Genomic DNA, 16537 nt, shown 5'->3' with positions numbered 1-16537 from the left:
AATTCCTTCCTCTCCTGATGTTTCTATGGTTGTCTTACTGTTTCTCCAAATTTCATGTTGGAGTTTATTTTTTTATTCTTGTTTTTTTAAAATTCATTTTACATTTTGTTGTAAATCGCTTAGATTTACCTTGGGTTTATATTTGTGGTACAGTACTCCCCCGATATTCGTGGGGATTCCGTTCCAGGAACCCCAGTGAATCTTGAAAAACCGCAAATACAGTTTTTAGCCGGGAAGACAGAAGAAGGCAGCCAGAGAGGCAGGAGAGAGCAGCTGGAGCGCCGGCGAGTGAAGGAAATCACTCGCGGTATGCTCCGACCGCTTCTTCCTGCATTAAAGTTGGGCCTCACCAATCAGGAGCTGCTTTGGCACACAGCTCCTGATTGGTGAGGCCTGACTTTAGTGCAGGAAGAGGCGGTCGGAGTATACCGCGAGTGATTTCTTTCACTCGCTGGCACTCCAGCTGCTCGCTTCTGCCTCTCCGGCTGCCCTCTCCTGCCCAGTCATTCGTGGTCAGAAAATACCATGAATGATTGGGACCACGAATGACCGGGGGAGCACTGTATATTAAATAAATTGAGCTTGAACTTGTGCACATGCCCCTTTCCTTCCCCTGTACCTCTTTAATTTCACTGGTGCGAGCAACATCACTAACTTGCGGCCCACGTCGGGTCAGCTCTCCCTCTGATGTCACTTCCTAGGCATGGGACCCAGAAGTGACATCAGAGGGAGCGCCGATGCTGGCACGAGCAGCTGGTTGGAGTTGCTGCTTGCGCTGGCGAAGAGCCAGAGATAACTGGGGGGGGGGAGGAGGGGAGGAGTGGGAAGAAGTGGGAGGCAGAGAGGAGAAGGGGTACCAGCACCTCCACCAAGAGGGCGCTTGGGTCAGAACGCCCCCAGCCCCTCCCCCCTTACTACGCCACCGCATACTTGTCAATATTCCACCTAAGCACTATTCTGTGTATGTATATTTTGGACAATTTACATTTTCAAGGGGGCGTACACAGGAGTGCAGCCAGCGTGGAGTATGGTCAGCAGTGGCATAGAGAATGAGGTCGGCGCCCAGCATCGTCATGCCGTGTGCTTCCCCCACTCTTCCCCACTGCTTGAGTGCCCCTGCGTACCTCTTGAAATGTTCGCCAGCGTGAGCAGCATTTTCCACCTGCTGCTTACTCCAGCCTCAACTCCCTTCTGATAATAATAATAATAACAGCTTATATACCGCAATACCGTGAAGTTCTATGTGGTTTACAAAGATTAAGCAAAGGTACAAATTGATTGACTTGAAGAGGGGAGGAAGAAACAGGGTTAATAGGCAGGAAATCCATTTTTGAGGAGAGAGTGATCAATAGAACAAATTAATCGCTATAGAGGGGAGAGAGAAGAGAGGATCAGTTGTCTAGATACTTTAGGAACAGGTGTGTTTTCAGACGTTTCCTAAATTCCTCATAAGTAGTGGATGAAAGCAATTGTTCTAGGTCTTTACCACATGATGCTGCTTGGTGCGAGAGAAGATGTTCATGGTGTTTTTTCAGTTTACAACCTCTCACTGGGGGGGAAACGAAGTTGGAATGTGAGCTTCTCTTGTGTCTGTTGGTTGAGAAGACGAAAAGGTCAGTTATATATTTAGGGGCAAGTCCGTGTAGTGCTTTGAAGCAGGCAAATTTAAACTTTACGCGCGCCTCCATTGGTAGCCAATGTAGCTGCCGGTAGTAGGGTGTCACGTGGTCAAACTTCCTCAGCCCAAAGATCTGTTTGACCGCTGCATTTTGCATCAATTGTAAACGCTGCATGTTCTTTTGGGAAATTGCTAAATAGGCGATGTTACAGTAGTCAAGTAGACTCAGTAAGAGGGATTGGACTAGGGTTCTGAATGCCGCTGTATCGAAATAAGCTTTAATGGATCTGAGTTTCCAGAGAGTGAAAAATCCCTTTCTGATCAAGGAGTCCACCTGGTCTCTCATGGTTAGGCACTGATCCAAAGTTACACCTAGTATCTTTATTGTAGGTTGGATAGGGAAATTAAGATTATTGATACATAGTGGTGATTTGGTGTCAAGCGGATGTGGCGAAGCAACGAAGAAAGTTGTCTTTTCTGAATTAAGTTTGAGCCTAAAGGTTGTCATCCATTAGATAGATTGTAAGCCCTCTGGGACAGATAGGGAAAATGCTTGAGTACCTGATTGTAAAACCGCTTAGATAACCTTGATAGGCGGTATATAAAAACCTAATAAAGTTAAGTTAAGTTAAGTTATCCAGTGCTCCATCACGTTTATGGCTTCTGAAGCTTTAGGAATAGTTTCAGAGATAGAATTAACGAATGGGATGATGATCATAAAATCATCTGCATAACTAAATAGTTTTATCCCTAGTGAGGACATGTGCCTATTGAGGACATGTAGACGTTGAAGAGCAATGGAGATAGCGGAGACCCTTGTGGCACACAGGATGGATTGCTCCAGGTATCTGAAAGTTCATAATTAAAACGTACTTGATAAGTGCGGGACATAAGGAAGCCATGGAACCAATTCAGCACCTCGTCCCTGATACCAATGGCGTCTGATGTCATGTCATGGTCCTGCAACCAGGAAGTGATGTCAGAAGGGAGATGAGGCCAGCATGAGCAGCAAGTGGAAGATGCTGCTCGTGCCAGCGAACGTTTAAAGAGGAACGCAGGGGAGCAGAGAGGGGGAGAGGTTCTGATGCCAGCACCTGGGATGGTCTGCTCCCCCCCCTTCCTTATTATGTCACTGATGGTCAAGGTTCCCATTTATGTGTGTAACTTATAGAGCCCTATAACTTATGTGCAAGTCTCTGGCATGTAAGCACAAGTGTGTACACCAGCTATGTGATTGGCATGAGTGTTCATGCCTTGTACATATGTACTCATTTTAGGTAATATTCAATACAGGAAAGTAGATGCTACTTTCCTATATAGAATAGGCTCCCATCAGGTGCCCTCTGAGCACCCAACTGTAAATAGATTATTGCCTGTTTAGATTGTAAACTCTTTCGAGCAGGGACAGTTTTCTTACTCTTTGTGACTCAGTACAGCACTGTGTGCGTCTGGTAGTGCTCTAGAAATAATTAATAGTAGTATACAGAATTGTTATCACAAAATTTATATTGAAACTAGTGTTAAAGCCCGTTACATTAACGGGTGCTAGAAAGCAGCCCCCTTTCCTTCTCCCCCTCCAGTTCCTCCCTGACTGTCTCCCTGTGGCCCCCTTCTGTCTCCCCTCCCCCAAGCAAAGCTGACTGCCTCCCAACACACCCCTCCCCCCAAAGCAGTCTCCTTTCCATCTTCACCTCCAGTTCCTCCCTGACTGTCTCTCCGTGGCCCCCCTTCTGTCTTCCCCCCAAGCAAAGCTGTCTGCCTCCCAGCACACCCCTCCCCCAAAGCAGCCCCCTTTCCCTCTCCCCCTCCAGTTCCTCCCTGACTGTCTCTCCATGGCCCCCTTTCTGTCTTCCCGCCCACCCCAAGCAAAGCTGTCTGCCTCCCAGTACACCCCTCCCCCAAAGCAGCCCCCTTTCCCTCTCCCCCTCCAGTTCCTACCTGACTGTGTCTCCGTGGCCCCCCTTCTGTCTTCCCCCCCAAGCAAAGCTGTCTGCCTCGCAGCATACCCCTCCCCCAAAGCAGCCCCCTTTCCCTCTCCCCCTCCAGTTCCTACCTGACTGTGTCTCCATGGCCCCCCTTCTGTCTTCCCCCCCAAGCAAAGCTGTCTGCCTCGCAGCATACCCCTCCCCCAAAGCAGCCCCCTTTCCCTCTCCCCATCCAGTTCCTCCCTGACTGTGTCTCCGTGGCCCCCCTTCTGTCTTCCCCCCCAAGCAAAGCTGTCTGCCTCCCAGCACACCCCTCCCCCAAAGCAGCCCCCTTTCCCTCTCCCCCTCCAGTTCCTACCTGACTGTGTCTCCGTGGCCCCCCTTCTGTCTTCCCCCCCAAGCAAAGCTGTCTGCCTCGCAGCATACCCCTCCCCCAAAGCAGCCCCCTTTCCCTCTCCCCCTCCAGTTCCTCCCTGACTGTGTCTCCGTGGCCCCCCTTCTGTCTTCCCCCCCCAAGCAAAGCTGTCTGCCTCGCAGCACACCCCTCCCCCAAAGCAGCCCCCTTTCCCTCCCATCCCGCGGTGTGGCCGGCTCCCTTAGTCCCTTGCCACCCCTTTCCTGTGGTCCCGACAAACGTCCTGACTCCAGCAGGGGCCGCAGCACTATAAACACGCTGCTTCGTGACCTTCTACTGGCCTGATTTGCTCTGCCATGTCGGGCAGAGCAAATCAGGGCAGTAGCAGGCCGCAAAGCAGCGTGTTTAGAGTGCTACGGCCCCTGCTGGAGTAAGGACATTTGTCAGGACCGCGGGGCGGGAAGAGAAGAGGAGTGGCGTCAAGGGACTAAGGGAGCCGAAGGGAGGGTCGGATGGGAGGCTGAACGGGGGTTCGGGTGTGCTGGGGAGAGGAGTGAAGACGACGCCGACGACCTAATGGCTGGAGTCTTTTTTCGGTGCTTCCCTTCCCGTCCCTTGAGGTGTCGCCGCAGCTCCTCTCGATCCCTGCCAGCGTCAGAAGCCTTCTCTGACGCTGGTGCGACTTGTGAGAGGAGCCGACAGGAGAGCAGGATGTCCAGCGCTGGGGTCCAGTCCTTCCGGTGAGTGTAGGTAGGTGCTGGGGATTCGCGCATGTGCACTCCTGCGGCCACAGACCTACTGATCACGGAAGCACGCTGATAGGAGTGCGCATGCACGGCTAGCGTTTTATTTATAGGATGAACAATAAGTTTACTTACTATAATAGAACACAAAATTGGTGTTCTTATAAGCCACCAGGGAAATCTGTGTCCATTTGTATCCCAACATCTGCCAAAAACAAAAAAGTAATTTATGAAACAGAATGATTTCTTTTACATCACTACTAGCATAATTCATGGGCTTTCTAATTCATAGCTATGTACCTAAACATTTTTATGGTTTTGTCCTGAATTCAGCCATCCGCCGTCCCGATACCAAGTGCATCACATGTAAGCACAAACGACGACATTGTGCATGCTTACACGTGACGCATGCGTTATTGGGATGGCAGCCGGCTGAATTCAGGACCCGAGAGCTCGTGCGCGGGCTTACACGGGACGGCAGCCAGCTGAATTTGGGAGGCGAGAGCTCATCTTGCCAGGCAAGATTTGCGGTAGTGTTTTGCTCGTCTTGCATAACACTTGCAAACCATGCAAACCAAGGTTTGACTATATTTATACACTGCTCTTTGTTACAACATCAAGGGGTCTTTTACTAAGGCGCGTTAGACGATTTAGCACATGCTTAGTGATTTAGTGCATGCTAAAGATTAGCGTGTGTTAAATGCTAACGCGTCAATTATATTCTATGGATGCGTTAGCATTTAGCACGTGCTAAATCGGCCAGCGCACCTTAGTAAAAGACTCGGTCAGTGCAGTGTACGATGATTTAAAGGAAAAGAACACCAACATTTATAGAGACAAGAAAAAAAAATAGTCATTTAGTCACTGCATGATCCGTCGTCAGGAATCAAACAATAAGATTAAAAATCATATAAAAATCTAAAATCGTTAAAATATAGAAGAAAATGCCAATCTGAATAAGTAAGTTTTTAAGGAGGCTCTAAATTTTGAATATGTAGGCTCGTAATGCAGTTCATTTGGCAGGAAATTCCATAAATATGGAACTGATGCAAACAAGGCACAATTTCAAGTACTGTAGATTTTAATCTAACCAAATATTGAATAGGTGGTAATGTTAATCTGTTTAAAGTCGATTAACGCAAAGTACAGGTTGGTTTATATGGAACAAGCAATTTTGCAAGGTAATCAGGCTGCTCACTGTTTGGTACTTTAAATGCCAAAGTTAATACTTTGCTCAAGCCAATGATATTCGCTAAACATCGGAGTGACATGGTCGTATCTCTGAACATTTCTAATAACTCTAACAGCGGTGTTTTGAACTGTCTGCAATTTCTTAAGAGATCTCAGTTTTAAATTGTAATTTTCTATTCCAGCATTTACTTTCTCTATACTGTCTGATTATTGCATTCTACTACTATTTATTATTTCTATAGCGCTGAAAGGCATACGAAGCGCTGTACATTTGAATATACAATTGACAGCCCCTGATCAGAAGAGCTTACAATCTAATTTAGACAGGACAATTCAGGGTTGGGGAGGTTATAGTGGGTATAGGTATCTGACAGTAGTGAGGGGGAGTTAAGAGTTGAAAGCGGTTTAAAAAAAGTGGGCCTTTAGCTGGGATTTGAACAGTGCCAGGGACGGAGCACAACATATTGATTCAGGTAACCTGTTCCAGGCATACAGCGCCGCAAGAAAGAAGGGACGGAGTCTGGAGTTGGCAGTGGAAGAGAAGGGTACAGATAAGAGAGGCTTGCCTGATGAGCGGAGATCATTGGGGGGGAGCATAGGGGGAGATGAGTGAGTAGAGATATCGGGGTTCAAGCAAAGGTGGTATACAAAGTTCACGATAAACAATGGTATAGAGATGGCAACTAGTGGAAAAGATCATTTACAAATTAAAGTACTTACCCAATGTCTTCCAAATATACTCTTGATATTATCCAACCAATGGTGAATATTGTAGGTATACCTGTTAAAGAAATTCTATTATATAAACTTTCTAGGCAATTCCTTTTTATTTCTTAATTACTTGATTCCATAACTTATCAATTCGAGAAGAAAGTTATTCGATCTCCATGGAATGTTTGATTGTCTTTCAAGTTTATTTTATTATCTTAAAATTATCAAATTAAGTGGCCCTTTCATTAAGCTGTTGTAAGCATTAATGCATGCTTTACCGCGGTTAAAAAACCCAGTACTGTGGGGTGTTTCCAGGCATCTTAGGTTAGTTTTGAAACTGGCATGCACTTTCCATGTGCTAAAAACTAGATTTTATTTTTAGTCTGGGGCCATTCTGGGGTGGGGAGTAGGTGTGTACTCCACTGGTCAGCTGATACAGCTACATTGCTGCATGCTAACCGATGAGCCCTTACTGCCTAGAAAATAGGCGTGGCTTATGCACTAATGGCCACATGCTAATGGGAAATTCGCACATAGCCATTTATGGGAATTGCGGAAAATGGGGCTATTTTTTTTCTCTTTCCTTTGCTATCGTGTTATTTTTTTTTTATGTAGTTATTTTCTGTTCTATATTTTGTAAACTTCTTTGATAGTTATGAGAAGAGTAGTGTATATTCATTTTAATAAACATAAACCATGCTAAAAGTGGCTTCAGCGTGCAGGAAAGAACTGCGCTGGAGTTAGTACAGGCCACTTTTTAGCGTGACTTAGGGCTCCTTTTACTAAGGTGCGCTAGCGGTTTTAGTGCGCGCGCAAGCAAAATTATTACCGCCTGCTTAAAGGGTAGGCAGTAGCGGCTAGTGCACGTGACAATTTAGCGTGCGCTATACCACGCGTTAGGGCCCTAGCGCACCTTCGTAGAAGAAGCCCTTAGTAAAAGGGCTCCTTATTTAGCAGAGTGATGTTTACATCCAAGTTGGTTGTCTGCATTGTTTTTCATCATTTTTGGGCAACTGGGTTTTAAAGGAACAATTTCATTTTTAATTGTAACCCTTCCACCTCCAGAATAAAAAACATGAAGGCCCTTTATTTAAAAAGACCTTATCCAGATTGCAACACATGGCTCTTCTGCCGACCCCTCTGCAGCAAGGAGAGGAGCGTGGGAGCCCTGCTCCGCCCTCCTCCCGACTCAGAAGAGCCGACCTCTTTTAAAAAACTAGCACCGGAGGATCCTGCCTCTTCTGCCGACCCCTCTGCAGCAAAGAGAGGAGCGTGGGAGCCCTGCTCCGCCCCCCTCCCGACTCAGAAGAGCCGACCTCTTTTAAAAAACTAGCACCGGAGGATCCTGCCTCTTCTGCCGACCCCTCTGCAGCAAGGAGAGGAGCGTGGGAGCCCTGCTCCGCCCCCCTCCCGACTCAGAAGAGCCGACCTCTTTTAAAAAACTAGCACCGGAGGATCCTGCCTCTTCTGCCGACCCCTCTGCAGCAAGGAGAGGAGCGTGGGAGCCCTACTCTGCCCCCCTCCCGACTCAGAAGAGCCGACCTCTTTTAAAAAACTAGCACCGGAGGATCCTGCCTCTTCTGCCGACCCCTCTGCAGCAAGGAGAGGAGCGTGGGAGCCCTGCTCCGCCCCCCTCCCGACTCAGAAGAGCCGACCTCTTTTAAAAAACTAGCACCGGAGGATCCTGCCTCTTCTGCCGACCCCTCTGCAGCAAGGAGAGGAGCGTGGGAGCCCTGCTCCGCCCCCCCCCCGACTCAGAAGAGCCGACCTCTTTTAAAAAACTAGCACCGGAGGATCCTGCCTCTTCTGCCGACCCCTCTGCAGCAAGGAGAGGAGCGTGGGAACCCTGCTCCGTCCCCCTCCCAACTCAGAAGAGCCGACCTCTTTTAAAAAACTAGCACCGGAGGATCCTGCCTCTTCTGCCGACCCCTCTGCAGCAAGGAGAGGAGCGTGGGAGCCCTGCTCCGCCCCCCTCCCGACTCAGAAGAGCCGACCTCTTTCAAAAATCCAGCACCGGAGGAACCGGCCTCCTTCGCCGGCCTGCTTCCCACTGTTCTGACATCATACAGTCACCTACCTATCCAGATTACCTTGATCTCCAGCTGTTCCGATCTTTACCTCAATTACTGTTTCTTAATTGACAATCACTATTCCTACATCCAGCTACCAAGCTTCATTTCCCTACTGCTCTGATACCCCTTCTGTTGATCTTCCAGTTCATAACCCAGCAGACTACCCAGTTTCTCTATCCATCACCTGCCCAGCTTAGATATCTTAGTCCACCCTCTGCTAAGGATCGGGCTCCATGCCAACCTTCTTCCTCCATTGATACTAACTCCCTAGCTCTAAAAAAAAAAAAAATGAAGCCACCTTCTTGGCTCCTTATCCTCCTGCTCTGTTCTTCTCCCTACACCACCCCCTGCTTGAAACCCCCATCCCCCAACCTTCCCGAACCCTCCTCTGACTTTAACATCTGCCCTGGCCTCAGAATTCCCACGTTGCAACGCACCAGAAACCATCCTTTCAAAAAAAACCCTCGAAGAGTCAATCACACATCCTTAAAGCCTGTTCCCCCCGCAAATCTTCCCAACCTTGCTTCCGACTCGCTCACCTCAGTCCCTACACTCTATTGCAACGCCAGATCCGCTTGCAATAAGATTCAAATCCTGAAGGACCTACTTGAAGACTCTGACCCGGGATTCCTATGCATCACGGAATCCTGGATCTCAAAAGATGACTCCTTTACTCAAAATGAACTTTGTTCCCACGGCTACCAAGGTCTCTTCTCTCCCAGAACCAACCGGAAAGGAGGAGGCCTGGCACTAATTTACAAATCCTTCTTTGATGTCCAGCTCATCGATAAGAGCAGCCACACCTCCCTAGAATATATGCTAGCCTCGGTCAATGACGAACTCCAACCTCACCCACTGGGTATCCTACTTCTTTATCGCCCACCCACCCCTTGGAATAAATCCTCCGATCTCATTCTCGAAACCATATCAAACGCCTTCCTCAAATTCCAAAGACTCCTGATCATTGGGGACATCAATCTCCACCTTGATGACAACACCAACAAGGATACGATCGAACTAAAGAGCTTCCTCACTTCTCTCGGTTTTTCCCCTCCCTCACCTTCCCAATCCCATGAAAAGGGACACACTCTTGACCTCATCAGTTTCCTGGATCTTACCGCCTATAAAACCTCAGTCAGTGACACCAGCTGGGAACAGGTCCCCTGGTCTGACCACTTCCTTAGGACCTTCTGCCTTCCCATTTTCATGTCGCATCTTGGGACTCCTCCCCGCTCCTCTAATTCCATCACTTTTCGCAAAAAAATTTCAAGCGACCCGTTCTGGACAAAATTTCTCAAAAAATATTCCTCTGCTCCTAAGCCTGCAGACCCTGAATCTAACTGGCATAACTGGACCGCCCTCTCCGAGTCTACCTACCACTCCCTTGCCCCCTTTCCACCAAATCTATCTCCTAACCTCGCAAAGCCCCCTGGTACCTCCCCTATCACAGAGAACTAAAGCAGAAATGTCGAGCCCTGGAGCGCAAATGGAAAAAATCCAACTCCCCCATAGATAGACAATCCTGGAGAGCCAACATTAAGCTCTACAATTCAGCACTAAAAAAAGCAAGGATGAACTTCTACGGCGAAAAAATCTCCAGATCTAATAACCAAAGTAGTACACTTTTCAAAATCTGGCACTCTCTAACTTCCAAATTAGACTCCACCTCTCTCCCCTCCTCCCCCTCTGCCGAAGTCCTAGCAGAATTCTTCAATGAAAAGGTCACTACCTTACGACGCACCTTCCCTCCTACAGTCTCCTACAACTCCCTGGTGCTCACGGACTCCAACTCTACCCTTACGGCCTCTAGCTCTATCCCAGCCGACAGATTCTGGTCTGCCTTCGAGCTCGTATCTGAATCCCTCATCCTCAAAATCTGTCTCAAACTGAAATCTTGCAACTGTTCTTTAGACCCTTTTCCCTCTTACCTCTACGAGGAAATACTCACTCTGGCCATCTCTTCCATTACCAAACTCTTAAACTCTGCCCTACATTCGGGCCTATTCTCCCCAGAAATGGGCCATATCGCCTTATCCCCCCTATTGAAAAAACCTAACCTCAACCCCTCTGCTCCATCCAGCTATCGCCCAATAGAAAATATCCCTCTCCTAACTAAGTTGCTCGAGTCCATCATTGCGACCCAACTCTCATCCTATCTAGAGAAATTCTCCATTCTCCTACCTTACCAATACGGCTTCTGCCCCAATTTCAGTACCGAATCCCTACTGACCTCTCTAATCTCCAAGGTTCAACAACTTCACTCCCGCAACAAGTTCACCGTCCTCCTGCAATTCGATCTTTCTGCCGCTTTCGATGTTGTCCACCACGATATTCTAATTTACCAACTCTCTGAGATTGGCATCACCTCTACAGTCCTTGAATGTTCTCTAAATTCCTTCGTTCCCGATCCTACACTGTCAATATGAATGGCACCTCATCCTCCCCCTGGATACCAACCTGCGGAGTCCCGCAAGGCTCACCTCTATCTCCCATCCTCTTCAACATTTATATGTCCTCTCTAAAACTTCTCCATCTATCCCCCCTCGAAACAATCTACACCTATGCTGATGACATCCTTGTCCTTCTCGAGACCGACTCGAACCTCACTAATCTCTCAGACAACATTTCCTCCTGTATCTCGAACCTCCAATCTTGGGCCCGCACCGTCCAAATGAAATTGAATGAATCCAAGACAAAACTTCTTTGGCTCGGCCCAAAATTAGAGCAGCTACCCACCTCATTTCCACTATCCTCTGGCTCCACTCTGCAGCTCGAATTCTCCAGCAAGGTCCTGGGTGTCATTATCGATTCTACACTGTCTTTCAATGATCACCTCAATTCCCTGGTAAAAAAATGTTATTTCAGCCTTCATATGCTGAGGAAAGTCAGATCTTGTTTCCATCAAAAACATTTTGCCATTCTCGTCCAATCCATCATCCTCTCCAGATTGGACTATTGCAATTCTATCTTCATAACCCTAACAAAGAAAAACCTTCACAGACTCCAACAGATTCAAAATGCCGCAGCCAAGCTTATCTTTTCAAAAAGTAAATTTGACCACGTCACACCCGCTCCTTTTCAAGCTTCATTGGCTTCCGATAATTTCCAGAATCCACTTCAAATGCATCTGTCTAACCTTCAAGATCATCCATGGCATCATTCCTCCATTAATCCCGCTCTCTTGGAACTCCTCAAACCCTAACGCCTCCAGACCCATCCAAAAATCGAAACTCTCCTTCCCCTCACTAAAAGGCATTTCTCTCCCAGGAAAATTAGGGACTTCCCTCCCCTTCAGACTCACCGAGCTCTGGAACAACCTTATCTTCCCTCTTCGGAACCTTAGTGCTCTCCAACCCTTCCGTAAACAGCTGAAAACCTGGTTATTCTCTAAAACCTAACATCCCTCCTAATTTGACACCCTTGCCCTCTAACCTTCCTCTTTCCTCTGTTCCTCTTCTAACACTTTCCATGGAGTTCCTTTCAAATTACTATTCATGTAAACCATGCCGAGCTCCACGATTGCGGAGATGGTGCGGTATATAAACCTAAGGTTTAGTTTAGTTTAGTTTAGGCTAGGCCTATCCAGTGGTTTTCAGCAGCCCTTTCTGGATAGGGCTAGCTCAGAATGTCAAATACCACCCTTTTCTACTCCCCCCAAATTTCCCAGTCAGATATTCATCACTCTTCCAAGGTAACTAAGGGGTTCTTTTATTAAGGTGTGCTAATGGATTTAGCATACACTAATTAATGTATATTACGGCCCTAATTCTATAAAAGATGCCTACTGTTAGGTGTCTAGATTGGCACGCCTAGCCGATCTGGATGCCTAATTTACCTCCCCCCCTCCCCATTTACAAAACTGTGCCGGCTGCGGCGGTAACAGCTCCAATGCTGATAGGAATTCTATAAGCATCTGAACTGTTAAAACCCATGCTATGGTGCTGCAAAAGTGTGTGTGGGGGGAGTTAATTTTTTAATTGGCTTAATTGGTGCTGCTAATTGAAAGTGCCATTAAAAATCAATTTAAAAATGATTTAAAAAATTAATTAGCTGGTAGACACCTACTACTTCGAGGTAGGTGTCTACACTGAGGCGCCTACCAGCAAGTAGGCATAATTACGAGTGGATTTGTGTGGAGTCTGAGTGTGGAATGACTCAGGCGCACTCATTTAGGCCAAGTAAACCCTGGCCTAATAGGCAGTGTGCTTAAGGATTTGACACCTACCAGTGCCTAAGAACACTAAGGCACCACTAGGCATGATTGTATAAACTGACAACCGTGTTGAACGGCACCTAGGAGTTAGACTCTGTTTATAGAATCAGGCCCCGAGTCTATAAAAAGCTCCTACTGTTTCTCAACTCTGGCCAGTCAGGTTTTCAGGATATCCACAATGAACAGGCATAAACCTGATTTGCATATACTGCCTCCACGATATGCAAATTTGTTCTATGCATATTCATAGTGGATATCCCGAAAACATGACTTGCAAGGGGGCACTCCAGGACCGAGTTGAGAAACACTGATCTAGGCGCCTCACTTACTCCCCTTTTACCAAGCCACGTTAGACTTTTTTTTTTAACCACCGGCCGTGGTGGTATTAGCTCTGGTGCTCACAGAATTCATGTGAGCACCGTGACCAGCGATAAAAAAGCCTAACACAGCTTCTTAAAAAGAAGGGGGGTTCATTTTTTTATTGGTTTAATTGGGGATGTTAATTGAACAGTGCCATTAAAAAACAATTTTTTAAAATTAATTTTTGGGTAGGCACCTTGTAGGCATCTACACCAAGGCATCTACCCACACCTACTCGAAAAGTATGCATGGTTAGGGGTAGAGTTTGGGCATGGATGCCAGTAGGCATCGATGTTAGGTGCTGGTAAATTAGGCCAAGAAAACCCTGGCCTAATATCCTGCACCTAATATCATGATGCCTACTGGTGTTTACGACAAGTTAAATTCCAATAGGCATGATTCTACAAATGACGAGTGGTGCCTAGCCACAAGGCACCGTTTATAGAGTCAGGGCCTAAGTGCCAGGTATACAATGGGCGCATACAAAATTCATTAGTGCACCTAAGAATAACTGACTTTTAACAATATATCTATTTTTAAAAACCTATTTCACCTGGAGTGCAAAAATGATTTTTGCACAGTACAAGAGATATTATCATGGATAACTGCTTTTGTGGATACTTTTGCACATTATTTGTCCAGTTGTTCTTTCCAGGCAAAGCTCTGCTGGGAAATTATTTCGAAAGAAGGTGACTATCCTCAGAGCTTTGCATGGAGTGTAGAACCTGGCAGATGATTGCTTGACTAGTGTAACAAGTGGACTGTTACCATAGACACAGACAAGAGGTCAACATCTGAAAGCCAAGTAAATTAACCAAATTATGGGCTCCTTTTAACAAACAGCAGTAGAGTGTTGTACCACAGGCTGGTGAAGTAAATGCTCTGATTCTCATTCAATTCCTATGAGCATTGGACCATTTACCTCGCTGACCCATGGTAAAATGCTGTACTGCTGCTTGATAAAAGGAGCCCTTTGTACATATGAACATATGAATTTCCATATTGAGACAGACAGAAGGTCCATCAAGCCCAGTATCCTGTTTCCAACAGAGGCCAAGCCAGGCCCCAAGTACCTAGCTGGATCCCAAGTAGAATTTATGCTTCTTATCCTAGGAATAAGCAGTAGATTTCCTCAAGCCATCTTAATAATTGCCTTTTTATGATTAGTGAAATTAAGAATTTGAGACTCCATTTTTTTAAACTGCAACTATGAGTCGATATTTAAAATAGAACATTTTTGGGAGTCACGTGATGTCGAGCTGCTAGGCAGATGTCGGTGGGGTGAGCTCCCGATCCCGTTCCCACAACTGCTCAATTTTGACCCTGTGATCAGCGATTTCACCTTTTGGGTTTCTGTTAACGATTGGCCTCATCTTTACGGACAATCTTTTTGTGGATCTTGGGCTTCATGACAAGCAAATTGCCCCGCCGTGAGCGGGATCGGGGCCGAGCGGGTGAGTCCAAGATGGCCGACAACGAATCTTCCCCGCTGCTCCCTTCAACATCCGCTTGGGTAACTGAAATCGTGGCTGAGGTTAAACTTCTTTTGGAGGGCTCCCTCACTGCGAAATTGCAGCCTATCGTGGACAAATTAGATTCAGTGGTCACCCGACTGCAAACCTTGCAAGGCGAGTTTTCATCTTACCAGCAACATCTTTCTAACCTGGAGGACCAAGTACAGCAACATGAAGGGGACCATCTGTGACTCCGAGCGCAACTCACTGCTATGGAGGTAAAACTCGACGATTTGGAAAACCGGTCTCGACGGAGAAACCTGTAGCTGGTTGGTTTGCCTGAGACTATGAAGGATGGTGAGCTCCATTCTTTTTTGGAATCGTGGTTACCGCGTACTTTGAATTTATCAACGGCGCATGGTCCCCTGAGAATTGAATGCGCCCATCGCTTGGGTCCATTGGCGGAGCCCGGCTCTAGGGCCTACACTGTCATTCTTAAGTTATTGAACTCGGCCCATAAACAAGAGATCTTGCAGGCTGTCCATACTTTGGGACCCCTATTACATGACAACTCCAGGGTTTTGTGCTTCCAGGACTACTCCCCTGCTTTGCAAGCCAAATGGAAGGAATTCACCCCAGTTTGCTCCCAGCTGTTTCAGAAGAAAATTCCCTTCGCGTTGCTGTATCCCGCGTGCCTGAGGCTGAGACATGCTGGTCAGATCTGTTTTTTCACGGTGGCTGCTGAAGCACTTCATTTTGTGCAGTCCCTACAGGCCCAGGATCTGGCTCCTTGATTAGCTGATTGTGGTCTTGGAATTGACATTAGCCATTTTTTGGAAAGGTCATTTGCCTTGTTTTTCTGTCTGCAAGATTTTTTCTAGTATTTTGGCGTATGGTGGGCCTTGGCGTGGATCCTGGGACAGCGGGAACGCTCTGGACTATTTTGGGACTTTTCATTTAGTTTTCTGGATTGTGTGGATGACTGGGGGGGTGCTTGTTATTTTGATGGGGGTGGTTGTTGTATACTTTTTGGGATTTACTTCCTTTTTCCTTTTGTTTTGCTTCTGTTCTATATTAGGGGGGGGGGTCCTTGTTTTCGGTTTGGGTGGTTTTGTTTGCACATGGGATGTGTGTATGTGGGATTGGTGTGCTTGTGTATTTCATGGGAGGGAGTGTTTGTGTGCTGGGTTGGGAGTTTTGGATGTTTGCTTGGCTGCTCTATTGAGCTGTTTGGTACTGTTTTTATTTCACAGCTTCCCATTGCTTTGGTTGTGGCCCATTTTTGGTGCCTGGACTGCTTCTGGACACTGTCCTTGTTGCTTGGACTCATTTTTGGGATTGCTAGCTGTTCTAATTTGGTCTGCTTCAGTTGTGCATGAGACCATTCGGTGAATTTTTTGGGTTTGTTTGGTTTTGTGAGGGTTGTTTTATGTTTGTAAACGTTTCATAGGGAGGGGAGGTCAGGAGCTGCTCCACAGGACCCTTGGACCACTTGTAGGTTGTATGAGGGACGGGGAGGGAGAGGTGAGGGAGGGTGTGGGGGGGTTGTTGGGAAGGGGTTGGATGGGGGGTTGCTGGGCTTTTGGGGTTTTTTTTTTGAGGGGGGGTCTTTCTCCTTTTTTCTCTTTTATCTTACATACCTGGTGCCCTGTGCTTGGCCTTCTGCTTTTGGTGGGGATGCTCAGGCCTGGATTGATGGTGTGGGAGCAGGTCGCTGGCTGGGACGACTTTGCTCTCTGTTATGCTTGTGGTATTTTGACTGCTTTTTGTCATTTTATATTTCCATTTGATGGCTCTTAGATGTATATCCTGGAATGTTAATGGAGTCACTTTGCCTATTAAACGGCATAAGATCTTGAGAGCCTTCAACCGTCAGAGAGCTGATCTTGTATTTT

At 47.0% G+C, this 16537-nt stretch overlaps 1 protein-coding gene across 6 annotated transcripts in view; it reads right to left on the bottom strand.

Annotated features, from left to right (window-relative positions):
• Positions 1-16537, bottom strand: part of VIPR2 (vasoactive intestinal peptide receptor 2) — a 118702-nt gene that overhangs the window by 14665 nt on the left and 87500 nt on the right. For all 6 annotated transcript variants that reach the window (XM_033931580.1, XM_033931582.1, XM_033931579.1 and 3 more), the window contains 2 exons: positions 6553-6613; positions 4777-4846 (listed from right to left, as the gene is read on the bottom strand). In XM_033931580.1, the coding sequence (XP_033787471.1) occupies positions 4777-4846; positions 6553-6613 (131 nt within the window). The remainder of the gene's footprint in view (positions 1-4776; positions 4847-6552; positions 6614-16537) is intronic.

The sequence above is a fragment of the Geotrypetes seraphini genome, chromosome 2 (assembly GCF_902459505.1).
Source record: "Geotrypetes seraphini chromosome 2, aGeoSer1.1, whole genome shotgun sequence".
NCBI lineage: Eukaryota > Metazoa > Chordata > Amphibia > Gymnophiona > Dermophiidae > Geotrypetes > Geotrypetes seraphini.
Note: the sequence above shows the minus strand (reverse complement) of the source record. Positions and strands in the feature narration are given on the sequence as shown.